The following is a 22608-nucleotide window of genomic DNA, read 5'->3' on the forward strand; positions in this document are numbered from 1 at the left end:
TGCGCCGCTCCGGTCGCTTTCGCGGCAAAAAGGATTTGGCGCGCAAAGGCGTGCGGGGCTGGACCAGCTGGGGACAATACCCGGGGCCGGGCCGGGGCGCGCGGGCAGCCGAGGGACCCCCAGCAGGGCGAGCAGCGGGCCCGGCGGCCAGCCCCGCTCTGTGCCCTGCGGCGGCCCCAGCCCAGCGCTGAGGCTCCGGGGTGCTGCCTCGGCGCCCTTCGCTCCGGGCCCCGCCGCCGCCGCCCCGGGTGGTGGCGGCGCGTCCTCGGGCCTCGGCCCTCCCTGAGCATGGGACGCGTGTCCCGGGGCCAGCCCCGTCTCCTGCCGCGGGCCGCCGCCGCCGCCCCGCGGCCCAGGGCCATGGCCCTCTGAGCCGGCGCGGGGAGGGGAGCAGGGCCGGGCGCGTCCCCCCACTCTCCCCCGAGCGCCGGGGATGTGAGCGCCCGCCGCCCGGACCATGTCTCTGGGGGTGGCCCCGGACGGCAGCGCCTGCGTGGCCGACTTGGAGGCTCTGCTGGGGGGCGCCGGGGGCCTCCACGTGATGGAGCAGCAGATTGTGATCATCTCCACGCCGGACGCGCTCCCCACGCCTGAAGCGGAGAGCGAGGCCGAGCTGCTGCTCTTCGCCACCCCGCAGGCCCCCCGGCCGGGCCCGGCGGCGCAGAGACCGGCGCTGGGACGCCCACCGGTAACGCCACGTTAGCTCTCTGGTTTGCAGCTCGGGAGCAGCACGGCTTCCCCCAGGGGATCTGCAGGCGCCCGGAGCTGGGCGGGCTTGGCCGGCTGAAAATCAGGCCCTTTGCTACCTGGAGAGCACGCGAGTTCTTTCTGCGCGTGTATTGCCCCGCGCCCCTTTCCCCCCCTTGTCACTGCTAAAACTGTGTGGGGTGAAACGTGGCAGCTTTGTCACAGCACGGGGTAATGCTGTATGGCCAGAGGATCCCCTGATGGTGCTCTACAGGGCCCCGGAAATAAAACAAAGAAAGGAAATTGAGAGAAAGTTTGCGTCAGTGCAGGGTAATCCAAGGAGGGAGATGTAATAGTCCAATTTCCCCCATACTGTGGTCATTGGCTCTACCCTCATGAAAATAAAGTGCTCTGGGATCTTTAAAGGGCCACCTGTGGCCAGGGCCTCACTTTTACAGATCATGGAAAGAGAGGGCGCTTCTTGCATTCAGCTGTCCTAGATACAGTTCTCTCTGGTGCTAGATAAGGCAAGTAGCTGGCCTTGGTGTGGCTGCTGCTCTTGGTCTTCCGGCTTCATGTGATAAAGCTCCCGAGTAAGGGAGAAACCGGCAGTACTATGTGAGTGAGGCCTGACATGAGATTGGTTGCTTGTACAGTTTTCTGAGTCTGTTCCTGATTCAGCATTTCTGCTGTTAATCGTTTACAGGGCTAAGTAGTGAGGCGGAACAGGTTCAAATGGGACATGTAAATTCTGGTTCTGAAATAGCTGTTAGCTAACATATAGGAGTGACATACTGTGGTACAGTGGAGAGGAATGATGATTGCTTTTGAAAATATGTAAATTATTAATGGTGGGGAGGGGGTGTTCTGAGAGTGGACGTACACCAGTCAGCAAAATGTCTTAAAGCTCCACTTCAGAACTGAATCCATTGAGTGGATTCTATCTCTACACACTTCTCAGATTGTTCTCAGATCTCTGTTTGTTGTGATGACCCTTTAATGTCCATGACCGCTGTCTGCAGTGTTATAAATGCTTCAGGATATGAAAGCCAGAGTCTTGAAAAATTCTGCTTGTCTAGTGTGGGAGTGTAGGCATACATAGTCAGGCATGTAACTTCTAAATAATCATTAGGATAAGCTATGGTGAGCAGGCATTGTCTTCTCCAGTATCAGCACAAGAGGGCCTTCATTGTTATTGGAGCCACTGGATGCTACTGTAATGTAACAAATTCAGACTGTGCTGTGAAATATGCAGGGCTGACCCTTGCACCCATGCAGACACCCATTGTCTTCAATGGGCTCCAAGCAGAAGTCTGCCCTTGCCTTGTTAGACCCTGATTTTGCACCAAGAACTGCAAGGCTGAACCAGCAGAGCCTTTCCTTTCTTTTGGTTTCCTGAATTGTTTTCATAAGGTTGACTTAGACGCTTAAATGATTCAGAGTAGCACCTGCAATTAGACTGAGGCTAAAGCAACAAGGGCTTGCAGTTCTCCTCCATCAGGGCATAAGCAGATCATTGTGTGGGATCCTTCTTTACTTGTGCACTTTTAAGATGCGGTTTTAAGCCATCATCTGGCATTGGCGATGGTCAGTGAGTGGATCTGTCCCAGAATAAAATCCCCATGCTTTTAGTTCAGTAGAGATGGGGGCGGGGAACAGAGGAGTGGAAGAGGAGAAGACCACAACATGCTTTGCTAGTTAAACATGCCATCTTCCAGAGGCTTCTCACTGTAGTTTGAGGGACCTTAGAGCTGATCATTTGTTTGTTTGTTTTTTTAACTGTTTGGGTCAGGAATCCATAATGAGTTTTCCCTGTCTGGTGTCTCCCTGCTTGTGGTGGGGAGTGGGTGGGTGGCTGGGATGGAAAGGCGTGATTGGTCCTCGGTGCTGTTGTGCTGGAAGCACTGCTGGTTTGTGTAGTTGGACTGACGTTTCAAGGAAGATCCTTGTTTGTGAAGCCACAAAAGTGAGCTGCTTTTCTCCTAGCTCTTTGCAAAGTGCATGGGAGCTTCCTCTGAAACAGTCTGTCTCTGATTCTTTAATAAGCAATCAGCAGCCCAGTGCCCATAGGCTGTTCTGCACCAACAGCTCTGGCGGGGCTGCAGCCTGCTGCCTGCGGGCGGTGAAGCTCTAAACACCCTAGTGTGCATGAGCAAAGGGGGCAGAACTCTTGTTTTCTGCTCCCATGGGTGCTTCCCGGTAGTGCACTGGGATTTCAGTATCTTAAACTGACCATCAGCTGTCTAGGGTAGTGAGAGTAACCACTCACTCATTCCCTGATCGCTTAAGTTGAGATGCTTTGGGTAGGAGGGAGTTGTCTAATCTATCTCTTTCTGTATTGTCAGGCTGTCCCCTCTAGTAATAAAATAGGCCCCAATTACCGAGTCTCCTCCTTCCCAAATGTGTCCTTCGTGACCTAGATCATATTGCGCTAAATGAGGCTAGAGGCAGGTACAGTCACAATGTACAAAGTCTTAAAGTTCTCTTGAACCTTCAACTTCTCCTGACCGCCCATGTGGTCCCAGGCAGTTAGCTGGAGCGCTGGTCTGAGCTGGAGCTTTGCCTGTTGGCACCATTGGATGATCAAGTCAGGTGCTCCACTTGCTACCCTGGAAAGCTTTGATCTCATAGAATCATAGAAGATTAGGGATGGAAGAGACCTCAGGAGGTCATCTAGTCCAACCCCCTGCTCAAAGCAGGACCAAACCCAACTAAATCATCCCAGCCCGGGCTTTGTCAAGCTGGGGCTTAAAAACCTCTAAGGATGAAGATTCCACCACCTCCCTAGGTAACCCATTCCAGTGCTTCACCACCCTCCTAGTGAAATAGTTTTTCCTAATATTCAACCTAGACCTTCCCCACTGCAACTTGAGACCGCTGCTCCTTGTTCTGTTATCTGCCACCACTGAGAGCAGCTGAGCTCTATGCTCTTTGGAACTCCTCTTCAGATAGTTGAAAGCTGCTATCAAATCCCCCCTCACTCTTCTCTTCTGCAGACTAAATAAACCCAGTTCCCTCAGCCTCTTCTCGTAAATCATGTGCCCCAGCCCCCTAATCATTTTTGTTGCCCTCCGCTGGACTCTTTCCAATTTGTCCACATCCTTTCTGTAGTGGGGGGGTGCAAAACTTGATGCAGTGCTCCATATGTGGCCTCACCTGTGCTGAATAGAGGGGAATAATCATATCCCTCAATCTGCTGTTAGCCTTCTTGGCAACAAGGGCACACTATTGTCTCATATCCAGCTTCTCACCACTGTAATCCCCAGGTCCTTTTCTCTAGTTGGTTTGTAGCTTATATCCTTGTGTGTGGCACATGAGCTGGGTACCAGTTAAAGAACCAAGCTCCCTACTCACACTAACAAATCCCATCCCATTAGTAACTGGGTGCAGGGTCCCAATAAGACACCCAATGAAATACTTGCAGATGGGGGCCCATAGATAATGCTGTCTTGCGTCTGTACCTTTGTGAATTGTGTGAAAGGAAAGGGATTGTGTTATGAGAGAACAGCAGAAAGTGTCGGCTGCAAGGTGGGTGACTCAGACTGGGCGTTTGCAGCACGATGAGTTATAAAACATCGAGCACTCGTGATAGCTTGCTCTTATAAATGCTGTTCACATGAAGCAAGTGGGTGAATGTCTCCCAGTCCTATTTTGGTTTCTCCTCTTCTGGGGCACATCTGCTTAGCAAGGACTCCTTGGCTTTGAAGTGTTCCCAAATGGCTGATGGCAGGAATCCTTCAGCAGCTTCCTGAGGCATTGGAGGAATAGTGCAACCTTCAGATGCACTTAGAAGACAGCATTATGTCTTCTCTAATTGGATCCCGCTGAACTCTAGCACATGGAAAATGCTTTTGGTCTCTAGCTTGGTGTTGCCCCCACATCACTGAAAATGTAAAACCAGGGCAAGGGAGAAAGGCAGCTCCTCACCCCAAACCCCATGCCAGTTCCACATCAAACTTTCATCAGAGGCAACCTGAGACCAAACTGAAGGACGGATTTATGATGAAGCATTTTAATAGTGCCAGTGCTTAATTTGTAATTAAAGAGTTGCTGGGGCTCAAGCTAGGCAGCCGGAGAGCAGCAGCTGCTGGCCAGGCACCCAGCTCTGAAGGCAGTGCTGCCAGCAGCGCAGAAGTAAGGGTGGCATGGTATGGTATTGCCAACTTACTTCTGCCCTGCTGCTGACAGTGGTGCTGCCTTCAAAGCTGGGAGGCGGCTGGCTGGGAGCCCAGAGATGCTGGGGCTATGAATTGCCAAGCCTAGAAGTGCCAGGACTCAGCCTTGGCAAGCCCTGGCACAAATTAAGCACTGAATAGTGCCCATCACCAAAGAGTCCAGGAATGGTCGAGATGATGGTATGAGGGTTTGCTGAATGCCCAGTTCGCATATGGATGCTATGGTGACGGGTGCTGTAGAAATACCTGTTACCGGGTGCGTAACCAGCATGCAGTTCTAAGGGCTGATATCAATAGTCATAAGGTGATCACATGGAGTCAGAAAAACATCCTTGCAGCCCCTCTGTGGGGCTTTCACGTCTCAGCACTGAGCACCAGAGAGACAGGCTGCTGAGTCAGGTGGCCCCTGTGTGTACGTGATGCCTTAAGTTTTTGAGCGTGGAGTGAGTTGTGGAAGCTTACAGCAAGGAGGCCTGCGCCACACAGTTAAGAAACAGTGCTGGATCCCTGACAAAGGAGTGCCGGAACCTGGGCAGGGGGAGGCCCTGAGAGGGAAAGGGAGGATCTGGGAGGCAGATGGGAGGGCAGTAGGGGAGGCCTGAGGGAGCAGGGAATGACTCCCCTCAGGATCCGTCCCATCCTTACTTGCTTGGCTTCAGTTCCCCATAGGGTGGCCCAGCTGTTCAGTCGGCCCCGCTGACCGACTCTCAGTATTGCTCAGCTTCATCTCTGCTCTGGACTCTGAGTCTCTGGCCCCGTGCTCCCCCGCTTCTCCCCCCAGTCCCACCTGCAGTGTCTCCCTCTGTGCTGACCTGGCACCTGCTAGCTTGGAGGACGTTCTGCAGCCAGGGAGGGAAAGGAGCTGCCTAGCCCGGCACCAGTAGATGTACAGGAATGCTGTTCTGGCTCCTAACAGAAGTGCTAGAACACTGTTCCAGCACAAACCCACACACTGTTAACAAACCATTACATGGGGGGCAGAATCTCTTAACGCACCGAGGCCACACTGATTCAAGTACTCTCCCTACTCCCATAGGTGTTGCACCTGCCCCACTCTTTTGCCTAGTTGGTGGGATTTCCCTTCGGTTGGCTTTGCCTGTCTGAAAGGTTAAATGCCTGCAGTTCAAGGTTCTTTATCTAAAAACTTTTGGTCCTGCTCCAGGGGATGGATCGCTTGATGATTACCTGTTCTGCTTATCCCTCTGGGGGACCTGGCATTGCCCACTGTCGGAAGACAGTTTACTGGGCTGGATGGACCTTTGGTCTGACTCAGTATGGCCGTTCTTATGTTTCTTATGTTTTAACTGCTACTGGGGTGGTGGTTTGGCTCCATAATGCAAAGTCTGGTGACACTCTGCAATTAACATTTACCATTAAATACCAGCAAAGCCATGTTGGTCTATGCTGAGCCCACCAGTCCGGCTGCTGATCATGATGGTGGCTTCTGCAGGAGACGCTTGCTGGGAACTAGGCTGAGACCAAACTCATATTGCATAGGCCCAATAGCTGACCGGTGGCCATGACTTTCAGTTGGAAGTAATATGGCTGGAGCTGTTGGATCTCCATTCCAGGGGTAACCTGCAGGGGAGGTGATCTGTGGCATGCTTTTCCTTCACAAGCCTCCTTCTCTTGCAGGTGAAGAGAAAGTTAGATCTGGAAACCGATCACCAGTACACAGCAGAGAGCATCCAGACATCCCGGGGCAAAGCGAGAAACCCTGTCAAAGGTACAGGTACCACTTTCTGCTGCCCCTACTTGCTCAGAGTCCTTACCAGCCACTGCATCTCTTTTCCAAATGGCCTAACGGGGCTGAACCCTAGCCAAGCTGAGCTATGGTGGTTGGGACTGTGGGTCAATGGAGTCCATTGCCCTCTGGAGGAGATCAGGTCCTTCAGTGTTGCAGCATCTACCCCGTCACCCACTGCAGCCTCTCACGTGCCCCATCACTCTGTGCAGAGCCAGCTCTGGGACTGCCTCAGCTGGCCCAAGTCTACTGAAGGGTGGTGGGTGTAAATTCAAGTCTCTTGGGTGTTAAGTCCTGCTCTGCCTGCCCTGTTCTCACTAGTTTGGGCATAAGTAGGCATGCCCCCAGCAGCTAAGTCCCTGCGCAGCCTGTTCTGGCTTGTGCTTTCCAGTAGCCCATCTGGGAATCAAGCTGCAGGTTTTTAGTGGCACTTCACGTATCTCTGGAATTGGGCTTGGGCTCTTGAGTTGTGTCTGGTGGTGAAGACAGACTGTTTCACGCGTTCTGGCCTGCCCCTTGAGGCTAGAGCACTTGGGAACCTCATGGGAGCATTTGTTTCATGTCATCATGTTATCCCACTGGCACCAGAATTAACACGCTGTATGCAGAGCTTGGGATCCCAAGTCTCGCCTGGACAGACGAACTACCCAGGTCTGTGCCAGGCTGTCCTGCAAAGGGCTGGACTTCAGCGGTGGATGTGCAGCACGTGGAGAGATGCAACGCTCCATCTTAAGTGGTGTGAAGGGAATGTTGTGAATGGAACAGGTCTGGGCTTTGGTTGTTAAAGCCGTAACTGATTTGCCTGTAGGCACTGTCACAAGGATAGAAAACTAGCTGAAGGACTGTAAGCGAAGGATTACAATGGCAATGAGATTACAGTAAAGTGGGGTCAGTGCCCAGATATCAAATGGAAATGATCCTCATTAATCTAGATGAATAGGGAGTAAAGGGGTTAAACCTGCAGATGCTGGCAAAAAAACCTAAAAAACAAAACGCTGTGTAAATGGATCACAGCAGATCCTGATGTTAGAGTAAACATGGGAGCCCCCAACGCTGGGCGCTGAGCTCCTTTCCAGTGGGGGCCAGGCGGGTGTGCTGAAGGAAGACTCCACTCACTGAGTTTTTGTGTTGTCGCTTCTGTATAAATATGTAACAAGCAACTTTAATTGCTCGCAGGTGTGAAATCTCCTGGGGAGAAGTCCCGCTATGAAACCTCTCTGAACCTGACCACCAAGCGTTTCCTGGAGCTGCTCAGCCAGTCACCAGATGGGGTGGTGGATCTCAACTGGGCAGCGGAAGTCCTGAAAGTGCAGAAGAGGCGGATCTATGACATCACCAATGTCCTGGAGGGCATTCAGCTAATCACCAAGAAATCCAAGAACAACATCCAGTGGCTGTATGTATGAGCACCAAGCTCTTTGTTGTGTGGCCAGCGTGGGTGTAACTGGTTGGGACTTTCTGAGCATGTCTACATGGCAAGCAGAACCAATGGCAGCTATGGCACTAAAATGTGTAGATGTTTGGGCTCGGGCTGGAGCTCAGACTCTGTAGCCTACGGAGCAGGGTGGGCTTGGCTTCAGAGCCCGACCTCCAGCCCGAACGTCTACGCAGCTATTTTTAGCACTGCAGACTCGGACTCATGCTATAGTCCTGGGCTCTGAGGCTCGTTGCCACAGGATTCTGCTTGCCATGTAGACGTATCCTTAGATTCCCCTTCATGCTCCATATTCCCAGGCACTGGTCAGTATGTGAGCTCAACTGGTGCAGTCCTCCAGAGCTGAGTCAGAGGCTAGAGAGCTGCATTTTTTGGCTGTACATTTAAATGCCCCAAGTGTACTGCCCTTAATGCATTAAAGTGCTTCCACTAAGATACTAAAGTGTCTGTTTTTCCCCTTTCCTCCAGTGAGTTCTCTGGGAACTCCCCCCTGGGGATTTGGACTTCAGAAGGGACCAGTTTTGTACATAACTCTACCGTTTGTTGACCCATGAACAACCCTTTACTGTCCTCAGGTGCCTTCTGCCTGAAGTCTCAAAGAGCTTCACAAACAAGCCTTGCAACTTCCTTGGGAGCTGAGCCAGCATCATTCCCATGTTACAGATGGGGAAACCAAGGCATGGGGAAGTGAGTTGTCTAGGGTCACACAGAGAGTCTGTGACCAGACCTGGAATTAAACCCAGTTCTGAGTTTTAGTCAAGTGCTTTAACCCTAATATTTACTACATAAAATGCTCTTTAAAAAAGAGTACTAATTTGCATGAAATCAGAAATTCAAGTGCAATGGCAGAGTGGTTAAGGCACTTGATTATGATTGTGAAGGTCCTGTGTTCGAGGCTCGCTCAGTCCCACACTGAGGTTTACCCAACTGCTGAACAGGAGCCTGATCCATCGGGTTAGGGCAGTCAAAGGGGGTCAGACATGAAGCTGGCCGCATCGCATTACTCCCTTGTGTACCATTGGCTCTGACACGCTTCAGCCGCATCAGCTCAATGAGCCAATGGCTCAGGGTGACTTTGATTAAAATCAAAATAAACTTACCCCACCTTGCTAAAAATGTTGCAGGGAAGCACGTTGGTCTGTATTTTAAAGTAATGGCAAGTCTGTTGCTTACAATAGTGGGTGCAAGGGCTTGAGCCCTCAGCCCAGAACACTGGAGAATGGCTCTATTGAACCTGTGTCCAAGCATCTGTCTGAATAATGCCCTGGGTGAAGCTCTGTGAGCAGTTCCCAGTTCTGAGCACCGACTGGCCTACGTCATGTGTGGCTGTTGTATTTGCACCTGCAGCATCTGAATTTCAAGGATAGCTCCAGCCCGTCCCCTCTCAGGCTAATGTGGTCGGGGGGTGTCAGGCCTACAAGACTGGCAGCGTAGTGTCCATGGTGAATGTCCCCTAGTGGCTGGCCGTGCAGGAGAGGAGGCTGCGCCTGCTCGCTCTCCCCCCTGCCCCCCTCCCCAGGAGTGAATGCTGTATTGAGGATAGCCTCTAGTGCCCCGCCATGGGGCTGGGAAGGAAAGGAGCGAATCAGCCAAGAGGCTGTGGTGCAGCCCTTCAGTGTGCAAAGCCTCTGCCCCTTGGGAAGGCAGGCGCTTGCAATGGTGGGCATGGGAGACCCTGCACTTGGGTGCATGGTGGGGGCACTGATACAGGAGGGGGTGTGGACCTGTGCTTTAGGTGCACTTCCCTTTGTGTTGAGTGGTGTTTAGCACCTTGGTTGCTACTGAAAACAAATAGTGGCCGTGGCCCTTAGGGTCAAACTAGCTAGAGCCCCTTCCCCAGTCCTCTGCTGTGGCCTATCTGATTGGCACCAGATGGCCATGGTGGAGGTGGAATTCCCTGCCTCACCTTTCCCTGTTGCATGACCTAATTTCGTGGCTTGCCAGCTGACAAAGGGGTTGTTGCCAGAGAGCACAGCCTCATATGTCTGTGTGGGAGGGGACACATCATGGGTGTGGTAAGGGGGCAGGTGGCTATGGATGAATGTAATCCCCACACCTACGGTCACTCTGCAGAACAATGGCAACCTGGACCGGAACACGACTGACCCAAGTGTTCTGTTTCCTAGGGGCAGCCAGTCAGCTATGGGGAACACCAGTAAGTACCAGGTGCTGGAGAAGGAAATCCATGACCTTCAGGTGGCTGAGCAGCAGCTGGATGACCTCCTCCAGATGTGCACCGTCCAGCTCAAGCTCCTCACTGAGGACCCTGAGAATCAGCAATATCCTTGTCTGAGTGGGGCTACAGGAGCCGCTTTACTGTGTAGTGAGATCTGGGAGCTGCAATGCCTGTTCCGTGTGGCTCTGTTCTAAGAGCTTCCCAGCGACCAATCTACAGGGTAGCCTCAAGGAGCTAAACATGCCTGGCCAAGGGGTGGTGTCTTGTCTGTGCTTCCTCCCCTCTGAGCTGATGGAAAGCCCTGTGCCTGGAAGATAGTTTTGACAGTTGATCTCAGGCTGGGCTCAGGGCCCGTCGCCTTAAGGAGCAGCAGTGTTGAGTTCCTTGCTCCATGTGGCTGGGAGCATGCACCCTAGTGCGAGTGAGGCGGTTGCTTTGGCTGTAGCATAGTCTCCACTGACCATCTTGTTCAAACCATAGAGAGCTGCCTATTGTCACAGTTCAGGTGATACCAGCCGATTCCCAGCCTAATGGGGGGATTGGGTAACTTTATCTAGCCTTAAAGAGGGCAAGCTAAAAAGTCTCAGTGTCTGCATCTGTTAACTGTGACACCCCCCCCCCCCCCCCCCCCCCGGTGCCTAACGTGGAGAAGGGCTTTAGAATTCGGACTCCTCATGGTTCATTCCATTGATTCGTTCTTGGGCATTTTACTTAGCATGAGCAAATCCTTTCAGCTTTGCTTTCTGGTTCAGCAAGGTCTGGGCTGTGAACACTGGTGGGGGAGGCAGGTTGTTTTGGCTCAAGCCAGAACTGATTATATGTGAATCTCTAGTGTCGTGGAAACGTTTCTGTTCACGTTGAGGTTTTGTAAAACTTGTAGTAAACCAAAACATCTGGGGCTGGATTCCTGCCCTGTGCTGGCCGGTCTGCAGCCAGGGTGCCGTTCCTTTAAGCTTGTGGCTCTGCTGGTGTGTTTGCATGCTCCTTTGCAAACCACATATCACTTCTGCTCTTCTCTTTAACGGCTCACAACTGTTACGTGTCCTACAGGACTTTTTTGTCGTAAGTGGTCTGTGGGCTGCCGTTTCTACGCAGTGGAGTCATGCTTGTTAGTGAAGGGTGGGAGGAAGGGAGAAGCCATTGTTCCAGGTCCTTGGCAAGCAGCAGCTATTCAGCATCGCATGGAAGATCACTTCAGTTCAAACTTTGTAGGCAACCAGCAGTGAGCATGCAGACCTGCATTAATTCCCCATCCCCTTCTGCTACCTGATTTCTCCTGCTGTGCCGCCCAAGTGCTGCTGCTGCTGCTGTCAGAAGTTCACGACTGCAGCTGGGAATTGCAATGCACGAATGCTGCATCTAGGCCTTTGCGGATGCCAGTATTCTTAAATCACTAATCTCCTGCCCTAAGTCGGGGCTGGGGGCTCAGGATTTGAGTGGCTTCTCAACCACGTACATCAGGCATCTGCCACTGTCACATAGCACAAATAATTCAGACAACTTCTGTCTCTTGCAGGGCTGTGGAAAGGGGTTGTAGGCTTTGGACGTGGCCACGGGGATGGGGCTAGGTTCCCTTACAGCTCAGATACTCTGTGTGTGTGTGTGTGTGTGTGTGTGTGTGGAGATGCTTTAGTTACCCTGGTAGTCCATCACTGCTTACAGTGTATCAGGTAGAGCATGGGACAGACTTATATGAACATCTCTAACACTGGAGAGGTTAGTATGTTCCTGCCTTGAGTGCACTGTCAAACGTGAAGTGCTTTGAGCATCAGAAGTGCACCTCTGTCCCAATCACTGCACGCCATGGAGTAAGTCACTGCCAACTTGTAAAGCTGTCTCTGGTCTGGATGGAAGGGAACAGCTACCAAACAGGCTTCCAGTGAATACTCCTTGACTGAGCGCACCTCTGCTTACGTGACCTGCCAAGATCTCCGCAGCATCGCGGACCCCTCTGAGCAAATGGTGATGGTGATAAAAGCCCCTCCAGAGACCCAGCTGCAAGTTTCAGACCCAGCGGAGGTAACCCCTCCCCCCACACCCCTTCCCATTGCAGCAGTGCCTGGGGCCGTCCTTCTGCAACTGGCTGTCCTACCTTGTCGCATTGCTATGGGCAGGCTCCCTGTTTGTAGATGCCTGGATCAGGGGGGGCAATAAAGCCTCCTGCCCCATGAACTGCTCACCTGACGCTAACCCCTCAACCTTGGCAGCCTCGGTCACTTCACGCTGCCTGCGTTTGTGCTGCTACTCCCGGCAGGGGCCCAAATCCCCTACAAGGGGCTGGTCTCCTGAGCTTAGCAGGCCATTACCCATGCGTGTTGCTTGGTGGCTCACTCCCCCTTTGGGGGGCTGGTGGCAGCTGGCAGGTCTGTGCTTTCTGGCATGCCTTGCCCTGCTCTCTGGATCTACGGTGAGCTGGCGTGACTGTGGGGCATGCAGGCCACATAAGCACTCGGCCCTTGGCAAGCCCTTGCTATTAGTGGTTCTTTTTGCTCTTCTCTTCCAGGCTTTCCAGGTTTCCTTGAAAAGCACCCAGGGCCCCATCGACGTGTTCCTGTGCCCAGAAGACAGCTCTGGGGTCTGTAGCCCAGTCAAGAGTCCTTTCAAAGCGACTGCTGAGGAATCATCCCCTGGCTCTTCTGAGGCAGCAGCATCCCCGCTCCTGCACCCCACCCAGGATGTGAACTTGCCATTGCTGCCTGGTGAGCAAGGTGTGTATGGGCGCAGGGCATCTTCCCCGGTTTTCAGAGCCTGCTTCGCAGTTGGGGAAGTGCATTGTGAGCGTGGAGGGGTCTGGCAGGCTCAGCACTAGACACAGCTCAAAGGGACCCGTGGTTAGTGGGTTCTGGGTGCTGATGGAGCTGCAGGTTTGGAACAATCCAATTGCACTTCTGCCAGCCAGGCAAAACAATGCTCAGCTTCACAGAGTGTGTCTCAGACCAGGAACGCAGCGTAGTAAATATATAAGGAATTAATGGGGACAGGGGGAAATACTGTCTCCGTTGCACAGTGTGGGTGACAGTTGCAGATGGGTATTGTGTACTGTATCTGTAGTGATATTGCAGGTGCAGGGAGGGTCTGACTGACTCTGATGACTGGTAGGCTGTGTCTGGCGGGCCAAAGCATAGCTGATGACGGCTCAGGGAGGGGACCTGGCAAGTGGCCCAACCCCCAGCCACCCACTTGGATGACTCAAATGGACAAACAGGTTTAGTCAGGACTATAAATCATGGCTGCTCAGCTGAGACTTGGGAAGAGACTGGTTTCTAAGTCCGCTCTGAAAACTCCCTGTTGGGCTGGAAGCTCCAGCCCTGGGAGCTAGGGGCTGGGAATGGAAGTGGTGCCTTAGCTGTAGCACGGCTCACACATTGGGATCCCAGAGGGGAAACCCAGCCCCCTTGAGGATGCTGCTCTTTCCCAAGGCCTGTGTATGTAGCGGTGGAGCTGCTCTCCAGCTTGGCTCTGCCTGAGCAACCCCTTGTGCGTGTGTTTGGCCAGGTTTGCCCTCGGCCACAGTCACTCCTGGGTGGGGTTCACCTGCCTTGCCCTCTAAATCACAGCTACGCTTATCGCAGGTACAGACTGGTGGAGGGCTGGGCCCCAGAACTGTGCTCGTGGCTGAGGCGTGCCTCGCTGAGTACGTGCCTCCCCGTCCTCGGAGCCAGGCTGCAGTGAGGAGCATAGCCAGACTAGCTAAGAACACTGATGGTATTTTAGGAGTGGGGAGATTCCCTCTCCCTGCCTCAGCGTCCCTCTCCCCAGCTTGACTTTGTCCGCCGCCCTGGGTTTCAAGGTACAGGCTCTCTCTGGGAAGGCTTGGTTCCTTAGTCCAGCTGTCACCCCGCCCTGGCTGAGCGCTTGTGCTGCTCCTCTGCAGAGTGGTAGGTGTGCTTCCTCCCCGTTAGTGAAGCTGTTTAACCATGTGCGGCGGGAGGATGTTTGCTCCCCATTCCAGTGCCCATGACGGGGGCTCTGATTATCCCCAGTGGCTTGGGATGGGGGGAGGGGGACCATTCAGGACATGAGATCTGGAGGAACACCTCGAGCTGTCCCCGCAAACAGGAGCAGGCAGTGCAGATCTGGAGTCAGCGCTGTAATGTGTTCCAAGGGCAGGGCCCTGCAGCATCTGCCTGCTCTCTGCTGGGCGGGTGGCCATGGCCCAGCATGGAGATGGCTGTGCCGGGTCACTGCCAGGGGTTGGCACGCAGAAAGGAAGGCTGCTGATTGCCCAGCCAGCTTCGGGAAAGGGCATTTTCAACCAATATTCTCAAAGTAGTCGTGGGTCCCACACTTAACTCCTTCCCAGCCAAAGGTGTGGAAACCTCCTACGTTGGTGGGGCAAATGCCAGAGCTGATGTCTGTTCCGGACGCCACCCAAGGCCACTGGCAGCTCCTCCATCTTACCTCAGTGGAGCCTTGCCTGGGCCCCAGTCTCAGCTGGTTATTAGGAGAGCCAAGGAACTGCCCCACCCACAGCCCAGACCACCCCCGGGGGCTTTGCACGCACATGGAGCAGGGGAGGATCCTTGCGGCACCCCACACCAGGGCAGCTGAGGGGCAGAAGAGCAGCTGCCCAGCTCTGAGGCAGCACCTCTGCTTAAGCAGTTCCACCTACTGCTCCAGGTAATGCCAAACCAGCAAAAGGTTTCTCTGTAACCTTCCCCCAGCAGAGGGAAGCTACCTCGCTAGGACTGGCACATCCAATGTGAAGAGCAGTAACCTGTCCTGCTTCAGAGCTGCTAGAATTCAAACTAGGAGTGGGCCTTAGCTGTGGAATGATAACTCATGGCTGAGCTCCCAAAGCCCCATCCGGCCCCTCTCTAATTAAAGCCATCACCTTGGTGCAAATGAACTGCTGACTCTACTGGAGCATTGACAGGCGCTGATATTAGACACTTGCTATTAATTACATAGCAGGCGCCTGGCTGGGGTTAGGTCTGCATATTAATTGAGGAATGCAACTCTTTAACCCTTCTAGTGAATAGGACCTGTCAAGGTCCCCAGACTTCTACCGTAGCCTTTCACTCCAGCCAGTGGAAGACTAGTTCTTCCCTGATGTATTTTAAACCAAACCTGTGTTCCTGGAAGACCCCACAAACATGGCCCCTGGGCCAGGTTATTCCCCCAGGAACAAGCTGCAGTCTCACGTGCAGGGAGCCAACAAACTCACAAGTCTCTGGTGGTCTGGCTGCTGCTTGCCATCGTGTCTCTTTTGGACCTGCTTGTAGGTAGTGAGCTCTTGGAGGCAGAGCTGTCTGTGTGTCCATACAGCACTGAGCACACTGGGGCTCTAACTAGTGATCAGACCTTTCTGGGCAGAGCTGATGGGATGATGGGGAGGTTGATGGTCCAGTAGGAAGATGCTGTAGCCCCCATGGGTTGGGACAATGCAGCAGCCCTCTGCAGAGGGGTTGGTAGCCTGGTGGGCTACCCTAAAGTGCTGTCCTTCAGCTCTGCACACCCCGTCTCAGTGACCCATTGCCTGTCTCTGCAGAGCCCCTCCTGCCTGGGGAGAGCGCGCTGCCGCTGAAGTGCGCGGCCGATGAGGTGAGTCTCTCGCCGCTGGCCTCCGTGGATGCTCTGCTGGAGCAGAGCAAGGACGACTTCTCCAGCTTCCTCCCGGACGAGTTCATCAACCTATCTCCGCCCCAGCCCCAGGATTACCACTTTGGCCTGGAGGAGGGCGAGGGCATCAGCGAGCTCTTCGACTGTGACTTCGTGGACTTTGCGCCCTTGGACTTCTGACTGCCTCCGGTGGAGCCGCTGTGCCATGAGCGCACAGCCGGGCGGGGCCATTCCTCCTGGGTGCTGATACCTGAATGTGATGCTGCAGCTGACTCCGGCTCTGTGGCTGGAGGAGGCTTGGGACTCGGAAGCAGACACGCTGGAGACGGGCTGAAGCAAATGGGGTTTGTAGGTAGTGAACGTTATGGTGAATGGCTGCATGGGTGAGGTTTGCTGGAAGGGGGGAAGGTGTGGGAAACCTCGCAACCTCTCCCTGCCGTGCTCCAAGCCCTCCTGGGAATGCGAGGCGCTGTCGCTGTCTCCTCCCACCTCACGCATGTGCCTTTCCTCCACAAGCCCGTTCCCCTGCGGGGAGCTCTGCTTTGTGGTCCATGCCCCCGCGGGGATAGCCCGTGCGGCCGCTGCCATAGTAACAAAGGCCGCTTAACTTATTCTCCCCTAACCACCTCAGACTCTTGCCTTAGAGCTTCTGTTGTTGTGGGCAGGCCCCTCCCACGAGCTGCAGAGCCAGATACGTCCCTCCTGCTGCAGGAGCCATTTTTCCCCCTCTCGCCTTAACGATTGTGAGTGACGATCTTTCTGCTGAGGAGCGACTACCTGGCCCTGCGGGTGCGGCCCCTCTAGAGCACCAGTGTCAATGAGGCTTTGCTCTGCTAGTCTCCTAACTTGGCTGTGGGATCGGCAGCAGGAGACGTGTCTCCTGGCTTAGCTGCAACATAGCACCGATTCCCTGTAGGCCAGAGCTGCCTCCATGGTGGTAAGCTGTCTCTTGGCCTCTCCTGGCAAGGCATGCCCTCATTCAGGAATGTAAATAGTAGTGACAGGGTGGCCTGCTGAGGAGTGCCAGTCTGGTGTGGAGTACAGGGGAACCGCTGTGTGTATGTCTGCCCATTGGGTAGTGCCTGTGACCAGGTTCTGGCTTATGCCTCGAAAAAAAGGGTGGGGTCTGTTTAACAGCCAGCTGGCTGTGGCAGAGCCCCACTTTCTGGCTCCCCATGTAAAAGGGAAACGTGCAGAACTGAAATTCCCAGATCGGCCGTGGGGGCTCCTGGATCCAAGTGGGGAGAGGCGTGCGAAGGCCAGATACAGCATGACACTGGCTCTTGGTTCTAAAAGGTTCCTTGTTAGAGCTTTAAGGAGAGTCCTGTGTAGATTGACTTATTTATTTTGTGTGGTTTTGTTCCCGTGGGGACAGCTCTGATTTCCCAGGTGGAATGTGTGCGGCTGAGCTGTGTTCTGTAGGAATTAGCGCTCTGCTAGGAGTTAAATAGGGTGATGCTTTCCCAGGGCGGAGCTGTTAGTACTGAGGGGATTTTGTTTCGGAGTGGGAGGCAGCTGTGGTCTAGAGATCCTGACAAAAAGCTAGGAGTCAATTCCCAGCTCTGCCACAGATGTTCTGGGGCATGTCACTTAACCTCCCGGTGCCTCTGTCTCCCCTGCCAAACAGAGCCCGGGAGACTGCCCTGCCTGTGGCAAAGTGCTGCAGGATGTCCAGATGGCAAGTGCAGTTTGTTATTTATTATTTATATGGTCTAGAAGGTCCATGTGAGGCTTCTGGAAGGGGTCTCTGTGTGCTTGCGTGTGTGTGTGCGTGTGTCCCCCCAAGCAGCGACTGCCAGAAGTAGGAACTGTGGGTGGGAAGGAGGCCATTTTGTGTTCTGTTAGGCTAGAGAGTGCCAGCTGTTAAATACAGAGTCGCAGAGCTCCTTTCATACAAACCACTTGCAAAGCTGGCTGGTAGGTGAAGGGACAGTGTGGGAGCTCACTAGCTGGGGTACTGGACCGGAACAGGGGGCATTGTAGCATCTCTGTGAGGTAGAATATGCAACTGGTGGGAAGGGAAGCTGGTGGGCTGAACGGGCTATTTATTGTAGACAGGAAATGAGGAGTAGCAGACGTGTCTGATAGAGGGGAAGGGTGGGGAGGCGAATCTGAGGCAGGAGGGAATCTCTGCCTGGAGATGCCGGGGATGTGCAGCGGAAGCAGCTTAGTCATGGAAGGGAAGTGGGCGAAGAAGTAATAAAAAGGAAAAGTGAAGCAGGCTCCAGGGAAACCTTAGAGGGTTTTGTGTTCCATGTCAAGCGGTGGTGACCAAATCGGACCCTTCCATGCCCAGCCATCCATTGGGCATAGGCGGGATGGCAGCCAGTGCAGCTCCTGTGTGGCTCTGTGCTTCTCTTGCCAGAGAAATCTGGCAGATGAGGCCCTGGCCTGGCAGGGGTTTTCTCACTTATAAAGAAATAGGGATCCTTTGGGTAGGGGGAGCTCTGATCTGCCTCAGTTTCCTCACACTGTGTGCTGATGTCAACGTACCCAGGTCATGGGCTCGTTCTCTTAACATCTCATACAGATGAGAAGCTCCACAGACCTGGCCCTTTCCATTGGAGGGCCCACACCTGCTCTCCTGGCAGAGTTGGAGGGAGTGGCTGATTTGTTGGCTGGTCATGAGCACCCAAAACTCTTGCTAGGCCTAGCTGCATGAGGAAGGCAGGCTGGAAGTGCTGTAACTGGACCTGGTTCTACCATGTAGAGCATTCTACCCGTTCTCTCCTGTACCTTAACTACACTGCTATCAGCTGCAGCTGAGTAGAGCAGAGGAGGTAGAGTTTGTGCCAGGAGAACCTAGTAGGGCTGTGAGGCTGCTGCACCAAAGCTTAAGCAACTAACTGTCAGGTATGACCCCTGCTGGCTGCATGAGTGCCGGAGCCATCCCAGACTCGGGAAGATAGATAATCTACTTCCCAGCACAGGGAGCTGCAGCTGACCCTGCCAGTAGCTCAAGTGAGCAGCACGTTCTGTTGGCTGAAGTAACTGTTGTGGTGGGGTTCCTCCCCTTGCTTCAAAAGTGGGATCCTGTGTATGGAGTGGATTCTGAGAGCAGGTGGGGCCAATGCAAAGGCTGTTCTGGGGCAGCTCCTTTTGCTGACAGAGTTGGACAGGCCATGAACCAAAGCTTTCATGGGGTTGGCAGAAGGGTAACGCTGACTCGCTGGCTATTTAGTGTAGGGAAGGGTGATCCCTGGCGGGTCAGATGAACATGCACGGTTTGGGGTTCTCATGGGATTCCCAGGTGCTTTCTGCTCCCTAGAGTGCTGTGAGCAGAGCCGCCCGCAGGATTCCAGCTGGGGATCAAGGCCAAAGCACGAACAGAGGCTCAGAAAAATGGGTGCGTTGGCGTCTCCAGGCTGCTTCCATGTGGGTCTTGGGTAAATCTCATCCTGCCAGAACTGTCACCAGTAGCCTGTCCCCTTCCTGGATGTTGTGGAGGGCTGGAGGACCAGCCAGGTCCCCATCCCAATGCAAACCTAATGCAATTAGCTTTGACATTCCTGACATGCACTGGAACAGAAACTGACCAAACCTTGTAGAGGATGATTTTTTGGGGTGTGGGTGGGTGGAGGGAAGAGGATAGAATCCATGGTGTTGTTTTGGCCTAAATGTCTGGAGACTTGTGCTGGTGCCCTGGCTCCCCTCTTATCAGGGAGTTATCCAGGCTTAGCCAGGGAACAGTTTGTTGTGGTGTTAAATAAAACTGAAAGCACAACAGAACAAGGGTTCCTCCAGTTCCAGTGCCCAGCCAAAGAGGGAGGTGGCACAGGCCTCTCTGCTGAAGGGGATTATAGGGCTGGAACAGATCTCAGTGTTGCAGGTTGGGGTACCGGGGAAGAAGAGGTCCAGGGTGAGGGAAAACACCCAAATGTATGTTTGTGGGGAGAAGAAAGACAGAAGAAAACAGAAGTGGGTTCCCCCCCCCCCCCCCCCCCCGTGTCTCAAGTGCCTGGGCAGCACTGCCTCTCCTGCTTGGGCAGCTGATTTTCCTGTTGCATCCCTGGACTCCTATGTTGCAGTTCCTGGTCTTTGAACAATTGAATCCACAGGTGGAAACGCATTTTCATCTACTGCCTTTTAACGAGCTTTGTGTACTGTTGTGCTTTGTGTTTTAATAAACATTTCTACTGAGTCTCTGAACTCCTGGCCAGTGTCTGTTCGTCTGTTGGGGGGCATGGCAGGTCCACTGGACTAAATCCTCATCTGCTGAGAAGCCAGAGGGCTGGAGAGGGCCCTGGCTGGGCTGGCTCACCAAAGTGCTGTAGCATTTCTCTGAGCACTTCCCAGCTTCTACACTTCTAGTGCCCAGCCCCTGTGGGTCTGAGCTGGGGGAGCAGCAGTGCACACGGAGTGGCGGATGGCCCTTTGGCACTTTTGCTGTGTCTTGTGAGAGCCTCAAGCTCTCTGCACTTACCAGCCTGAGGCGACCTGTCTCCTGCTGAAAAACTGTTGTACATATGGGGATGCAGGCAGCTCCGTTCAGTCCCAGGGACTTCAGCACAGCTAGGCTATGCCTTGCCTACAGTCATGCACTTGATCTTGGGCTACTGTTCTAGAACGCTGCCCTGCCCCCTCTGCAGTAACCTTGGTGCTTCTCAGCTGTAGACCTCCCAGTGCTTTACAAAGGAGATTCAGCTTCATTATCTCCATCATATAGCTGCGTACACAATAGGTACACCGATGAAGTGACCAGCCCATAGTCACACGGGAGCAGAAGCAGGTCTCCTAAAGCCCTGTCCTGTACCCAATCTTCTGCAGCACACGTGCTGTCGGGTAGCAAGGATGAGTAAATAGATGCTTTGGAGATGAACAGTCTTCGTTCTGTGCTTGCTCCGGACCCCCTCATGCTAGGTTCTGTATAATGATGAGGAAACCTAAGCACTACTATGACCATTGCAGGCAGGCGCCCTGATCTGCTCTTTGCATTAACTCTGGGCAAATACCTATTGCTGAAAAGATTTTCCTCTTACTGATTATTTTCAAAGGCATTCATCAGTGAATGGTTTATACAGAGACCCGAAATGCAGAACTCACTATAGACAAACAATTCTAACCGTTAGGGCTAAGCCTTAACAAAATAAACAAAAATCCAAGTGTCATGGGAGTTGTAAAAGAAAAAAGTTTGTGTTTGCACACAGGCACACGCAGTCATGGAGTTACAAACATTCACTTAGTTTTAGTTAGCAAACCAAATAATTCAACATGAGGCCTCACCTGAAATGCTGCTCACAAGGAATTAGGGTGTTTTGCTCTGTAGCTCAACTCTACACTCCCCTGAGAGGCATCAAAGAAGTTAAAGATTCCCAAGCATCATCAAAGCCCAAGATAAGGTAGGTTTCAGAGTAACAGCTGTGTTAGTCTGTATTCACAAAAAGAAAAGGAGTACTTGTGGCACCTTAGAGACTAACCAATTTATTTGAGCATAAGCTTTTGTGCATCCAATGAAGTGAGCTGTAGCTCACGAAAGCTTATGCTCAAATAAATTGGTTAGTCTCTAAGGTGCCACAAGTACTCCTTTTCTTTTTGCAAGATAAGGTAGGGTGTGTTTTTGTTTTGTTTTGTTTTGTTTTTTTTCCTGATCTTAGATAAGCTGTAACTTAGCAGGCAAAAGAACAGAAAAAGCCTGAAGAAATAAACGTGAATGCCCCCCTCCCCCCAAAAAAGTAGGAATCTGTGAGTTTTGGGAACAATGGGGAAGCATACTTGCCCTAACAAGACCCTCTTTATTTTTCCAGCTAAAAGTCTTCCCAATTAGAGGACCATGCCGTGTAAAAACAGGATTCTACTCCACGTCCTGGGTAGCTATAAGCCCCATTCGAGCGGTTGGCAGCTGCAACACAATGCCATCCAAGATTGCCTGGCCAGAGCCATCCCCGACACCCGTGGGAAAGGTTGCCGTAAACTCTACCATCCTTGGAACCTACAACCAACTGCGATCGGACATCGTCATCACCAACGAGGACCAGAAGAAGATCATCATGGTGAACATCACAGTGCTGTTCGAGAACAGGATCCCAGCCTTTCACGATGCCCAAGCTCAAAAGGTAGAGAAACATGCCCTTCTGGCCGAAACCTTGAGAGCTAAGGGTGGTTACCAGGTCCAGACACACATACTGATCGTTGGAGCCTTAGGCTCATGGGACCCTAGTAACGAGCAAGTGCTGAGAGAATGTGGAATCGGTCAAAGCTACGCTCAGCTGATGCAGAAACTCATGATGTCGGATGCCATCAGGTGGTCGAGGGACATCTACATAGAACACATCACTTGACATCGGCAGTACCAGGAGGGATGAGCTGGAGTGCCAGTGAGAAGTGCGGTCAGAAAAGTAACATACTTTCCTCATGGATGGTATTTTCTAAATGGACAACCAACCTAATGCTCAAGTACTGAGGGACAATCTCCACTCATTGATATATTTTGCTTTCCACAATCAAATCTCTGTACAACTTTTCATGAGTGATGTACCCCGAGTATTCGGATTCTAATATCTAAACTGTATTGTTAAATCTATTCACTGAAATTTGGGTTATTGCTGATTATGTACTCTATGTATCCTATGACTTTAAAAACAAACTTTGGATAATCTAAGCACTATACCCAGATGTACAGAAACACTTTTCCCAACCCATGTATTATATAATTTTTTAGACACTGGTTTTAATAAAATGTTTAAATAATGGGACATGGTGTCAGTGTGGGAGATGAAATGGGGGAAGAATGTTTATTTAAAATAGGCAATGCTTTAGAGACATGAAGGGGAGATTAAAGTTACTCTTAAAATGCAAAAATAGGGAGATGGATTTTGGTAATTCCTCCCCC

General features: G+C 52.6%; 1 protein-coding gene across 1 annotated transcript; it reads left to right on the plus strand.

The window, feature by feature from the left end:
* The first annotated feature begins 365 nt into the window (after positions 1-365).
* E2F1 (E2F transcription factor 1) lies at positions 366-19694 on the plus strand. The gene is made up of 7 exons (XM_074970325.1): positions 366-688; positions 6498-6588; positions 7783-8002; positions 10168-10320; positions 12122-12236; positions 12721-12925; positions 15709-19694. Exons 1-7 carry the CDS (start codon positions 458-460, stop codon positions 15957-15959), a joined length of 1266 nt encoding a protein of 421 aa, XP_074826426.1. The 5' UTR covers positions 366-457; the 3' UTR covers positions 15960-19694.
* Positions 19695-22608: the final 2914 nt, after the last annotated feature.

This window comes from Natator depressus, chromosome 13, assembly GCF_965152275.1.
Source record: "Natator depressus isolate rNatDep1 chromosome 13, rNatDep2.hap1, whole genome shotgun sequence".
Taxonomy (NCBI): domain Eukaryota; kingdom Metazoa; phylum Chordata; order Testudines; family Cheloniidae; genus Natator; species Natator depressus.